Source organism: Eurypyga helias, unplaced genomic scaffold (genome assembly GCF_000690775.1).
Source record: "Eurypyga helias isolate BGI_N326 unplaced genomic scaffold, ASM69077v1 scaffold11929, whole genome shotgun sequence".
Taxonomy (NCBI): Eukaryota; Metazoa; Chordata; class Aves; order Eurypygiformes; family Eurypygidae; genus Eurypyga; species Eurypyga helias.
In genome coordinates, this window is record NW_010271408.1 from 1 (window position 1) to 13,906 (window position 13,906).

The window sequence follows — 13,906 nt, forward strand, 5'->3', positions numbered from 1 at the left end:
GGAGGGTTTCGGTGGGCCTGTAACCTGCCGGGCTGCAGGATCAGCTCTTAACCAGAGAAGTGGTTTAACTTCTGCGCCTTTTGCTTTTTTCCTAGTCTAAGTGCTGTTTATCTTTTGTTAGTCAAGAAATAACAGCCTGTTGTGGCTTTTTCTCAATTTTTAAAGATTGAGTCCTTTGTAACTCTGGTTAGTCTGTTCATATTTGGCAATAGTTTTGAAGAGTAATCTGCAGTCTAAAGACTAATCTGTATGTGGCTGAGATAGAATAAGTTTATAAGCAGTCTCTTCGTTTGTGTTAAGTTAAAGGAGATTTCTACTTACAATTTTCTGTTCAAGAATTTAAAAAAAAATCAGCTTCAGTATAACTAACAGCAACAGCCGCTATAAGAATGTGGTGGTGTTTGCTTGGTCTTCCACTGAATAAAGTAGTTGATGGCTTGTAATACTTTGGTTCACCATCTATTATGTTGCATTATGGAGATTTGTGGCTGGAGTCCATGTAGGATTAATTATCAGAGACGCAATTAGCAAAGGATTTCTGTTTTGCTTATTTAGTGTTGGTGAACCATTGCTTCCCAGTGACCAGTCAGTAACTTAAAGCTGTCGGTGTTCTATATTGGGTATGTTTTGCATGTTTACTTTTATAAGGATTCTAAGCAGCTCACTTGTTATTTTTATTTAAGTTTTTGGGGTTAACTTAAATTCCTGTGGTTTCAGCAGTGTCTAAAACAGGCTTTGCAGTTAGCAGGCTTGAAGTGTGAGTTTGCTGGTCACCTCATTCTTCCTGCCTTTTTCCTTTATTGTCAATTCCTTGCAAGTTTGAATGAGGGTCAGAAATATGTGCTTTACTTAAATCATGCTTTCAGAAGCTTTAATTAAATTGGGTTTGGCAGATGAGTTTCCATTCATCTTTACTTGCTTCCTTATGTGTGAGCTGTTCTCAGTTGTCACAAAGATGCTCAGGTGTCTGCCGGCGGTACTTGTAATCTCTGTGTTGAGCCTTCGTCTTTTGAAGGACGGTGGAAAGACAAGGCTGACAGCTGAAGTCCTTGTCTTTGTGTAAACTTGGGAATTGCCTCTTATCTCTACCACCTGCTCTCTCAATTCCAAATCCAAGGGGAAACAGACTGGGAGGTTGTTGCTTCCTTGAGACATCTACAGTTAGAGCAGGAAGTGCTGAGTTCTTCCAGTTAATCAAAAGGGCAGTCTGGCTCTTGGGAAGTCTGAAGAGGTCCATGCAGATGAGAAAGCTTGTTTGAAGCAGTCTCCCAGCCTGGTCCAGCTCAGATGGAGACAGGCCTAGGGCTGTATCACTGCTGGAGTTCACGATGGGGATGCTGCACTCTTCTGAGAGCAGGAACACTTGAGCATGCTGGTGGAAAGGAAGTAGGCTCAGGTGGTGAGCGCCTTGGGGAGCGGGGCAAAGTTTGGTCAACAGCAGTAGTGCCAACAACGCTTCCTGGAGTGGGCTGAACTGTGTGGCTTTGGGCTAGCAGCAGTGGCGGCTCTTGTCACGGCAGGCTGTCGGCGTCCTTGCAGCAGTCACCATGGCACAGCCTGGTGATCTGTGTGGCGGCGTGTGATGGCTCGTGTGCAGGGCTGGGCAAACTGGGGCAGGCCTCCATCCCAACCACCTCCCTCTGCTGCCAGAAGAGAGGGGCTGGTGGCAGTTGTGTCACTGGGAGAGAGCTATGAATATTCCAATCTGTACGTTGTGCGTGCAAGTGGTGACCAAATCCAGGCCTAGTTCTGTCCTTGCTGTTCCAGCTGATGATCCTAAAAGCTACCCTGATGCTGATACCAGTACTGCACGTGCATGTCATTAGCACCCTAGTTGTGATATATGTGTGCTCTGGGCAGTAGTTCCTATTTCCTACTGTCTAAATGATTGGCTAATGAAGGACAAAACAGTGGAGATGCTCCAAGGACTAATGCAGAACCACCAGGCACTGCTAGCCTGTGTTTAATTGATACTGGAAGGAGACCGGCTGGCTGTGCCAGTGAATGGTTCAGAGTAGCTAAACCTGGGAGCTGCTTTCCCAGTTCAAGGCTAGGATTTGTTGAGAGTAGCTCTGTGCTTTCCTCTGTAAATGCCTGATTGATGCCTATAAACTTACTGAGAATAAAGCTTGTTTTTCTCCTGTGGAAGAACAGTTTTTACTTTTTTTGTGTGTGATTTGATGGGTAAATAGAAGATACTTAATTTCTTCCGTGTGCTGGGGCTTGAGTTTCAAACCAGTGTTCACTAAGTTATGCAAGCATTCGTTTAACTTCCTCTAATGTTTGTTTTAGTTGAACTTTTCATCCAAAACTTGTGCTGAGATGGGAACCATTGCCAAAACTGAAGACCAGGTTAAAAAAAAAAACAACCCAACCAAACATCATCACCTCTTCTCTGTTTCTTGGTTGTTTGTGTGTGTTTCTTTTTTTGTGGGTTTTTGTAGTCATCTGTAACTTGTGTCACATGTGAAACCTGTACATGAGAATACTCTGCTTCGTATGATGCTGGCATGCTGAGATACATATCCCTTTCTCTTATCCTAACGAATACAAAATGCACCTTGAAGGTCATTCAGGATGGTGGTTTGGCAAAGGTATTTCTGGTTCCTTTTCTGAAGAAAATAGCCTGTTAAAGAATTTTTAAAGACTGTTGTATCTTAAGAGAGCTTAGCATGTTAATCCTACTTCTTGTCTGGTTTTGGCAGTACTTACAGCGGCAAGGTGTTCCGTGTTACCTTCTTGACTTTGGCTGCCTCTCTAACTGTGCCCCTGCTTGGAGTAACTGTTCTGCTGGACTGTCCTATAGACCCTCAGCCTATAAGGTAAATTGTTGCTTTGTTTTGAAATAAACGTAATTGAAATGTAACTTTTTGTATGTGTCCTGTTGGTTGGGTTTTTTTGTTTGGTGTGGGGTTTTTTTTGTTTGTTTTTTTCAGGAAACAAGAGTCAGCTGTGTGAAGTGGTTCTAACTGGATTGAGAAACTGGGGAGTGATTGCAGTACTATCAATTGCTGTGGCTTGCTTCACACACCCAGTCTGTTTCTGAGCTATCTTGTGCAGTTGTGTGTCACTACTGATCACTGAAGGGGCTGAATTACTTTCTTTGATCGTTAATCTAGAAGGTTATTTTCTGCTGTCCAGGCTGTCACTGGAGCTTGTGATTACTTAGATGCACTCTTGCCTTCTGACTTTTCAGTAAGGACCAAGCTGTACATCTGCTATTATAGTTCTGTCAAAGAGAGACTCTTTATCTGAGGATGGGAATGGAGGATAACCTGACTGGCTTGATTTAGTGCTTTGTACCAATGGAACCATATGCTGATGTTATATTTAAGTGCAGAACTCATAAAGCAATGCAGCTAGGTGAATGTCTGAATTCGTAAACATCTGAATCAAGGTCCGTATCAAATGTGTAGCGTAAAAGTGCATCAGCTGTGTGAGACGACGTGACCTGTGTTGGGAGAAGTTGTGTGTGAAAGGCTTTGGCTGCTAGCATAGGGTGGAGTCAGGCTGTTTTGTGCTCCTGGCATTTTGAAGTAAGTGAAAATGCTCAGTCTGCTGAATATTTATGATCAACGCAATTCCTTCAAGAAAAGGAACACCACCACACTAAATATCTCGAGAGTTGAAAGAAACTGTTAATGTGTTAGGGTAGTACTTACAAGTCTTGCCAATAGGCTATTAGATGTAAGCTGCATCACTGCAAATCATAATGAAATGCTTTCTGCGGTGGTTGGGTTTAACAAAACCCAATTCCTTGAAATGCGACTGAACACTAATTCTGAAAGCCAGCAGGAGGTGTTTATAATGCCTTTCCTGTTACACAGTCTTGATCTACTTCTGGCCTAGGGTAACAGTATTCTTACTTTAAGTCCCTTTTACAAGACTGGGAGAACTATTTTTCCTGTCCAAATCACTGGCTTATATTGCTGCACATTCTTAATTAGCTGCTTAGCTTCCCTGCCAGAAGTGGTTCCAGTCTGTACAACAGGTAGGGTGATGCTGCGTGATGTTTATGAAAGGCTTTGAGAAAGCTCAGGGAGGTGGGTGCTCTCTGAACCAACCCCTTCTGTGAAAGAGCACGTAGAAATCTCATGTGCCATTAGCTATGTTTCTCCTGTAAACCGCTGGAAATAATGAGGAATAAGAGAGCGGAGAAAGAAGCAGATGTGTTCTGTGCAATTCCTGCAACTCTGGTTTACTTAAAGTTCCTTCTTTATGAGCCTGTCTTGGATAATGTTGATCCCAAGGAGGATTTGCTGCTTGCAAACACAACTGTCCAAAGTTCCCAGCAAATGAGTTCCTTATCTGAAGCCAGTTATCCTCAGCTGAAACGCTCTAATGCTTGGAAGAAGGGATGGAAAATGAACGTGTGTTAGCATTGTGAAGATAACTCTGCTGTAAATCTTCTGTGGACAGGAGCTAGTAATTCAGTTGGCTTTGCCACTGCAGTAATATGGACTGAAAGGAAAGTTTGCTGTCTGAAACCAGACAGATAAAAGTATGTATTTTTCACTCCGTCTGAATTATGTTTTGAACCTGTTTTCCTCAGTTGTCATTGCTGTTATAGTTTGCACTTTCAGTTGACTTCCCCCCCTGCCCCCCAGTCACTTAAGCTGTAGAAATTGTAACGATTTCTATCATATGAGCAGTAGAGTGACAAATAGGTCGTGGATCATATGAATCTGGGCAAGTTTTTGGAGTCAAACCTCGTCTTTTTAAGATTCTGCAGGTGGAAGGCATTTGCTTACGGTCATATACAAGTTATTTTAAAAAAAATAAAATTGAAAAATTCTTTGAAAGCTTGGCCTGGGGAGCTTTCACGTGCTCTTGTGAACAAACCCCTAATGACCTTACCACCCTGGGCGTGTATGCAGCTTTTACTAATAGCTTGAAATCCTTAACTCATGGAGGCTGAGGTGGCTTATAGGTGTGCTTTTAAGAACCTAAGAGACTGAAACTTGTTCAAGTCTGCCAGCACAGTTAAGGCTGGGTTTGAAGCACAGAGCTTTGGACCCTGGTATTTACACTGAAGCTGTGTAGGCATCTCACTACTTCCCTTCTCCCTGTCTCTCTAGCTGGTTGCAACTCCAGTTGGCTTCAACCTCCCTATTTATGTAAATAAGGGCTTGCAAGGTTGGACCTTATTATGTCATTTTGAGATTTCAGTTCAATACCCTTTAAGTATTTGTGTTGGTCTTCCTCTGTTTGGATGGATCCAAGTCACGAATGAGAATATCTGTTTCGATATGGTACAAAAGCGTGTGTCCTAGCGCTTAAACTACTGCATCACTTTTTTCTCTAGTTGTATGCTAATTAGTAATTAAATATATTTTTTCTTTAATTACTTAGAATAATTACATTCTCTTTATTTCACTGCTATGTAGTGTCAGGTCTCAGTGTATTGTAAAATGCCAAGCTTCTACATTTTAAAACATTTTCGCTTAGGAATTTGCGTTTATCTACTTAGCTGTTTCTACCAGAATATTTTTCCTAATTCAGCCGAGTAAGAAAGCAGTTGTTCTGTTGTGTGGTGGCAATGCAGAAATGCTTTGCCTTTGTGTAAGACAGATGAACTAGGAACGTGTTGATAGACTTGAAGCTTTGTAGATTTCCAGGTACATCTTAGGAACACATAACTGCAACTTTTCTGATCAGCAGAACCAGTACACTATGATCTTTGAACAAAAGTGAGTATCTTTTTCTGCTTGTCAGCTGTGGTTTGTTGTGGGTGGTTTTTTTTTCCTGTGTTTAAATATGCTGTATGTAAACCATAGGTCAGGCTTGCAGGAGTTAGCCAACTGGGAAGAAAACGATCCAATGTGTTGCTCAAGAGTGTTTGCAGATTTGCACAAAGGACCCTGAGGTCTGTGTTCTGTTTTGCAGTCTGAAGGAACCTCCCCTCCTGACGGGATCGCTAGAGCCCAATACCAAGTTACGACAGGCTGAGCGGTTGTGGGAAAATCAGCTGGTCGGACCAGAGTCCATCGTCAATATTGGGGGTAAGCACTGACAAAATAAGCTTTTAAAGAAGGGTCTTTAAATGTTACTCCTTTGATGAGGTTGTGTTTAGCAATATAGCTCTTAAATAACTTCCAGAGTTTGATATCTTGAATATGCAGCCTTTTAAAAAAAGGATTGAGTTATGCCACAAGACCTGGCTACTATATACTGCTTTTCGCCTCTTTCCCCCTATAAAATAAATCTTGTTGCCAGATTAAAAATCTCTTGTCTTCCAGGATGTCAGCAATGTAGTCAGGGGCTACTTAACATTTGGAAGAAGTGGTCCCGTTTTATTTTTGGCTAGCTCTTAATGGGGAATTAATATTTACAGGGTACTACCTACTCTGTCAGTGCTCATTGCTTCTGAGGGAGCTGAGTGTTGTGCTGTGAATTTTTGCCTATAGGACAGAAAAAATCTCAAATTAATCAAAACATGTTTACATTTTAATGCTGTTGCATTCATTACTGGTGCTATCCTATCCTTCCCCCTCATGGCACGTGTTCTCTCCAGATTACAAAGCCATGCCTCCTCTGAGCAGTTTCCTAATGATGTGGCTGGACTGTAGTGGCATGACACCCAGTCGGGGAACCAGCTTTGTGCAGGGGTGGTTCCTTTCCTTGCGCCCCCTGAAGGGAGTTAAGGCTAGAAACGACCCTTGATGTGAGCACTTGACTGTTTTAATGTGGAAAGGGAAGGGTGTGGTTGCTGAAAGCAAGGCCCTTACTGAAACATCCTTCAGTACAAGAGGTACTCGGTAGCCTTATCATTGTGTTTTTTTCCTTCTGCTGTATCTTCTAATAAATTTGTAAAAATATATATATAAAAAAAAAAATACCCAGCAAGAAACTACTGTAAAATCTTCTCTCAGGTTATGCTTTTTGTACCTATCTCTGTTAACAATGTGCTAAAGTGATTACCTGAAGCCACTGATTCTTTTCTGTTACCTAGTTTTGTCAATCTCATAGGAAACTCTTAAGGAAACCTGCAAGGGACAACTGTCCTACAGGTGAAATAATCAACGTGACTGGCAATGGGTTTTGTATGAGTGAATGTTGAAGGCTTCTTATTCCTCTTTTAAAAATGTAATTAGCAAGCTTTAACTTCAGTTAAATTGAAGATGGGAAAGTCCAAGCAACAGCGTTTACTAATCCAACGGTCTTTTGTTTAATTTGGTTGCATGGAAAAGTTTGTGTTGTTTGTATTCAGCGAATCTGTCTTATGCCATCAGGTGGCTTGGCATGAATACAGTAAATCTGGCAATGCTTTTGATTTGGGTGGTTGTTCACTTGCTATGGTTTTTGTAATTCTTCCCCAGAACTGATACAGTATGAGTGTTGGCAGGTGTCCAGCAACCTGTGTGGACTGTATCAGAATGGGAAGTTCTAGCCGGTCAGTTTTGTTGATGAGTGGTAAGATGGTTGTGGTGCCACGTCCCATTTGATGTAGAAATTTGCCCAGAGGGATCAATCCAATGACTAGCCATTAAGTTATATCCACTTTTAATCCAGGATTTGGACCACTTACGCTTGAAAAGCTTCGTACCCTGTATTCATAACTCCTAAGGCTTAAATCTTTTCTCTTCTTTTGGAGTTGGAAGAAATCTAACTAAATACTCTTATTTGCCTTCATCTTTCCCTTTCCCTCTTTATTCTTTTGCTATGACTGAAGAAGACTCTTACTTCACTCTATCTTAAACATGAAACTGTGCTAGCAGAAGGATTATGTGGAAGGATGTTTGCCACTAAGTTTTTTGATCAAGCTAATCACACAAGTTGTTCTTGCAGATGTGCTCTTTACTGGGACAGCGGATGGGAAGATTATCAAAATTGAAGATGGGGAAATACAAACAATAGCAAGAATTGGCCATGGTCCTTGTGGTGAGTGACAGCTCCTGAACACAGCGTGCCTGAAAACATCTGGGCCAGGGCTTCTGCTGTTTAAACTGGTGCTCTGCCTGGGTTGCTCATGTCAGAGCATATCTTCCTCTGTGGACGTTTGTGACAGAAATATTAGTATTACTGTTTGTATGAATGAAGCATGAATGGAAATATGCATATAAGCACTGAGAGGAACAGCAGAACAAAGGACCAAAAGAATGAGAATGAGTGCTCTTGATTTAAAAAACAAACAAACCAAACCAAAACAAAAAACCACTCCTCCCAGCAGTAAAATTCAGGTACACGGGGATTTTTTGTCCTGACTACAAGGTCTGTGCTCTGGTAAGGCCACAGCATGGATGACTTGTTGGTAGAAGATCCTGCATCTTAAGACCAGGAGGAAGATGAGGTTGAAGAGCATCACAGATAACATTCCTTTTCCTGTTAGTCCATCTAGAAAAAGCACGTATCCTAAACAAGAAAAAAATGGGCAGCAACGTGGCATAATATTTATGGAAGCTGAAGGAAGCAAGATTCCAAGGTGAAGGGCGCTCCGTAAAAACTGAGGACTCGTAAACAAGTGTGAGCGAATGAACACTGAGATAATGCGTGAGTGCGAAAGATCAACTTCCTTAGCAGCTTTTGAAAGGAAGTGTCACCTTCCCATCTGTAGAACTTTGCCTTGCGCTTTGTTGTACTGATTTCCGTTCCTGTATTTGTAAATACAGCAGAGGGGAGTTGTGGTGGCTCCACCTGCTCTGGCAGAGATCTTCCTTGGGTCATGTCTTCTCTACGCTAAATTTCGGTGGCTGAATTCCACACCTCTTTCTGAACCACTTAATTGCATCCTTGAATGAGATTTCTGGAGCTGAGTGAGAAAAGCTGGCAGCGGCTTCTTCATTAACAAACCATTTCTATGGGGAAGCTGGACTTGACCATCCCAGTACAGCCATGCAGTCTGAGGAGCCTGGCTGGTGTGTTTTGGGGCTGTGGGTGGTTTTGTTTGTGGTAATGATGTAGAAGCTTCCGTGAGGTTCTGCAGCCCTTTGCTGATTGCCAGTTAGACAGAAGTTAAACACAGCAACAGCTCCTGGCTGTCTGTAGCTCGCGCTGACACATTCACTGTTTCAGCCATGTAATCTTACATGGATGTTGACGTAATTAGGCGCTGGATCGATTCGGAAGCGCTCTCTTGGCTGCATAACAGGTAGGACAGCCTTGGTGCTGACTGCCACCGAAGTCTGCTGCCAGCTGGTAGGAAGATGGACTTCCAGCTGCTGCTGAGGTTGTGCTGGATATGAAGAGTCACCTTCCCACTGCTCATTTCCATTGGACTTGTACAGCTTGGGAGAAGTGGGCAAAATTATGCTGCCTTGTTTCCTTGGGGCTAAAGAGAGAGTGAGGAGCCTAGAATTCTGTCTTGCCCTCCTAGACTTGGGGAGGGAAGTGGAAAGGCTGTAGCAGACTGCCTTCTCCAGAAGTTTCTCGTGCTAATCTTTAAAACTACAGACGTTCTCAGGTTCTTTGTTCTTCAGGCCTCAAGGAGACAAACTTTTCAGATTTGCAGTGTTCCCCTTCCGCCTCACACAGAAGTCTTCAGTGTCTCTGTCTTGAGAAACTTGTTGTTTCATGACAGCATTGGACCTTTCCAGGGGAAAACGTTACAAGATGTGCATGTATTTCTTTTTTAATAAAAGAAACCAGCAGTAAAACTGATTCTTTCTGGGAAGAAGCATTTAGTTACATCCAGTTTTCTGACATTCAGCCCTACTTGGGGCAGCTGTTAGCTACCAGTCTGGCAAACTATCTCTAGACTGGTGACAACATGGGGATAGCTGTTCCACTCACACCTAGGAAAGTAAGAATCATTTCTGTAACGAATGTGTGTGGTGCTGGCCATCGAGTTTTGTTAAGCTACAGTTTGACCTGTGTAGGTACCCTGAATGCCTTGTCTTTGTTTCTATTTGGAAAACCATTTTAAAATTGTTTTCTAAGGAACCCGAGAAGATGAACCAACATGTGGAAGACCACTTGGCATCAGAGTGGGGCCAAATAACACCCTTTTTGTGGCGGATGCTTATTATGGACTCTATGAAGTTAATCCTGGAACAGGTATGACTTTCTGCTCTTCTGCTGACAAAACTGGGGTTCCTTTGCAGTTTTGCGAGACGCTGCAGGCAAAAGAATGCCTGCCTTTGTAAAGTGATGTGGAGCTGTCTGAATGAAATATGCCACGCAAGGACTTGATCTTTTTCTTGTGGCAATTATTCCTTTCTCTAGATCAGAGTTACCAGTGTTCTTATCTTCTGGTGACATATGCTTTTGGTTGTCAAAATGAGTACCTCAGGATCTGTGAATAAAGCTCTGTGTAGCTGTTTCAGTTTTCATAAAGGGGAAAAATACAGTTACATGAACTCTGTCATGTTTGCTGTACTTTTCTTTCTGCCTTGATCTTGCTGTGTTGTAGTGAAGAGCTCTTAACTTCCCTGTAACCCCAATCTGTAGAAAGTGAAAAAAGATGTATTTTGGTGCAGCTGAAGATCCAGTGGCTTGTTCCTGCTGGGGAAGGCACTGTGGCCTTGTGCCCTTCGTTGTATGTTTCCCTGAGCCAGATCTCCCTTTTAGGAGCTGTGCTGTCAGAAAGCAAGAGTTGCTTTCTTGTAGGGTTGATTTTCTGACTGTTTACATCTGAGTTGGCTTCAGGTGGGGAGAAGGAGGCTAGCCAAATACTAGGTGAGATGTAACTAAAGGACTCAGACTGGAGGGTGTGATCAAGGTCTCCCATTTCAATGGCTGACAGCTGCCATATCAGCTCAGTCATGGTGAAAACAAGCAAACGAACAACTGCCCAAAGGTGACTTCAATAGATTTTGGTTAATTTGTAGAAATATGACCTTAATTTGCCTGGTAATACGTGGCAGAGCTGCCTGTGGCAGAGCACGTTAGTGAACCTGCTGATGTTTTAATGTTTAGAAAGTGCTTTGTATCTTGATTTGTGGGGAAAGAGGGAGTAGTGCCTGCATCCTTCTACAAGGCTGGGACCTGAGTTTGCACTTGTTTTCATAAGAGCTTCAGAAGCCTGAGAAGTCTGGCACTTGTCACTAGGGAACATCACTTACTGTTTCAGTTTTCTGTATTTTCCCCTGGTCATTCATGTTCGCTGTTGAGTTGTTCCATTTCAATCCAAAACCTTATTACTTAAGAGGCACGAATGGAAAAGGGTGAAGTGCCTGTTAATTTCATGTTAGTATTTAACCCACTTCCAAGACAGGACATACAAAAGCTTGTTTTGTGTGTCTTCCCCCTCCCTCCTCCCCCCTTCTTTTTGTAACCAGGTGAAACCAAAATGCTGGTGTCAACCAAAACACTCATTGAAGGTCAGAAGTTGTCATTTGTGAATGATCTTACAGTGACCCAGGATGGGAGGAAAATCTACTTCACTGACTCTAGTAGTCGATGGCAAAGACGAGACTACTTGTACTTGATCATGGAAGGCACAGATGATGGGCGGCAAGTATCTCTTCCCCAGGGCATTTAGCTTACTGCAAGCTCAGCTGTAGGAATGGACTTACTGGTGGTGGGCACTTCCTTGGTCTTCATTTTTTTTTTTTCTCTTTGCAAACACTGCACTGCCCAGAGGGGATGAGAGAATGTGTGGATGTTGCTAATGAAGCCTGCAGCAAAATAAATGAGATTCCTCTTTTTCCTTCAAGACTTGCATGGAATGTTTAAAAAACCTTTTAAAAGAGAAGGTGTTAGCATGTTCAGCCTAAATCCTGTAGGCATGCTGCCAAGCTCACGTGGCTTAGTATTTGTCCTGTGTTCATAAACAAATGCTTCCTGGCCATTCTGCCTTTTTAACTTAGTTGAAGTGCATGCAAGAGAAGATAGAATGCCTGGAGAATGAAACCAAGATAAATATTTGTCTTCATTCAAAACCATATATAATGCTTCCTTTTTAGCCTACTTGAATATGATACAGTAACAAAAGAGGTGAAAGTCTTAATGGTGGGGCTGAGGTTTCCCAATGGTGTCCAGCTCTCTCCTGCAGAAGATTTTGTCCTGGTGCAGGAGACAACCATGGCTAGAATCAGGAGGTGAGTATGACTTTGCCAAAATGATTACTGCTCTCCGTTTAGAGATTGTTTAAATAAATGACTTGTCTGACAAAAGAAATCCTACGCTCTATTCATGCCGAATTATCACTGGCAAAGAAGGTGGCCTTCCTCCATACTTAATCTTTATTTTCACTGTAAACATCTGGACTGCATAATCTTTCCATCGTGAGCTTCTTGAATGTAGTGGAGTAAGCTGATTTTTCCTGGTGAGAGGAATGTGTCTCTGCTCTGTTTCCAAAAAGAAAAAAATTATTTTTTTTAATGTTGTGGCATTTACTTATTCCTTAGACTGCTTGAGTGAAAGATGCACTAACCCTCCTATCTGTAACTTTCAGGTATTATGTGTCTGGGCTGATGAAAGGTGGAGCAGATATGTTTGTTGAGAATATGCCTGGTCTTCCAGATAATATCAGGTTAAGCAGCTCTGGAGGATATTGGGTAGCAATGTCAGCTGTCCGACCCAATCCTGGATTTTCTTTGTTGGATTTCTTGTCTGAAAAACCATGGATTAAAAGGATGATATTTAAGGTAAAAAAAGAAATAAAATACTGAGTCTCCTTTAGTATAGGAATGGAGATTATAAATATCTGTTTGTCCTGTTTCTTCCTCTTCACAGGAAGATTTTTAAGTTTTCAGTGCCGTGGTTAAAACTCTTGTGGTTGTCCCCACATAGAGTCCTTATTTTCATAGGTAGTAAAACTAACTTTTGCTTCTCTGAGTAGCAGGTACGCATCTCTTAAGTTGCCTTCCATCTTGATCTCAGGAAGGAAAAAGAGACTCTCTCTGCCCTAGCCATGCAGCCACACAGGATCTACATTTGGATACGTGAAGACTTCACCTTTGTACCTGAAGTGCCTAAACTACTTATTGCCAGGTGTCCAGTGGGCATTCATGATGTCTGCCTGTTCTAATGACTGCCCTAGGCATCCTAGACAGCGTGCATGTTACGTGTGCTGCTAGGTGACTCTTCGTTCTGACTCAGTCTGCCTGTTTTTATGTCACACCCCCCTTTAGGATGAGCAAGAATGTATTTTGAAAGGGATATCTGATGCTAAAGAAAAGGCACGGTGCTTTTTAAACAGTGCAAAGACTTAAATACTTTAATTCTCAAAAAAAGAAAAAAATCCACAGGCAGTGTTTAGGATGGAAGTAGTGCAGGAGCCTTAAGGAACCGATGCTGTGGGGAGCAGAGCATGATGTCAGCTGCTTGGCATCAGCTGCAGCAGAATGAGCTGATGTCTCCTGAGGGGATGTCCTTTCAGCTTAGTGCTGGAGTGGAGTAGCTTCTGCTGGTCGGCTTAAGTTGGCTTTTCAGATGTTAACGTGTTAAGCCTGTGTAAGAAGGCCTGCTTATGTTCTCAGCTGCTTCTTCCAAGGAGTGTGGGATGCTCTCTGACTCTGCAAGTGTCTGAGGTCTAATTGTGGAGGACAAAATCTTTTTGTTCTTAATTTTCCTTTTTTCTTTTCCTTTTAGTTGCTGAGTCAGGAAACTGTGACAAAGTTTGTGCCCAAATACAGCCTTGTTGTCGAACTTAGTGAGACAGGATCCTACAAAAGAAGCTTTCACGATCCCAACGGAGTGACGGTAGCTTACGTCAGCGAGGCACATGAGCACGATGGATACCTTTACCTGGGCTCCTTCCGGTCTCCGTTTATCTGCAGACTTAATCTTCAGCATGTTTAACTGTCCATCCATGATAAAGTGCCACTGTCCTATAGCGCTCCAGAGGTACGAAGGAAGTGTGTGCTTGGGGTGGCGTGTGACCAAGGACAGAAAGTCTGTTAACGTACAGTAGCGCTGTGCTATTGCCATAGGAAACTGCACAGCTTGCTGTTCCTGTCCTTTTCCTTGGTTTGATTGCTCTTGCTTTGGAGTTGGCATGCATGCTCATTAATATCTGAGGAGT

General features: G+C 42.5%; 1 protein-coding gene across 1 annotated transcript; it reads left to right on the top strand.

The window, feature by feature from the left end:
- Positions 1-2,705: 2,705 nt before the first annotated feature.
- On the top strand, positions 2,706-13,906 carry APMAP (adipocyte plasma membrane associated protein; the record flags this gene model as incomplete). Its single annotated transcript, XM_010158806.1, has 8 exons — positions 2,706-2,822; positions 5,887-6,002; positions 7,789-7,881; positions 9,877-9,993; positions 11,217-11,391; positions 11,844-11,978; positions 12,335-12,527; positions 13,474-13,906. Coding segments are annotated over 8 exons (1,156 nt in total), but the record flags the coding sequence as incomplete, so codon positions are not given.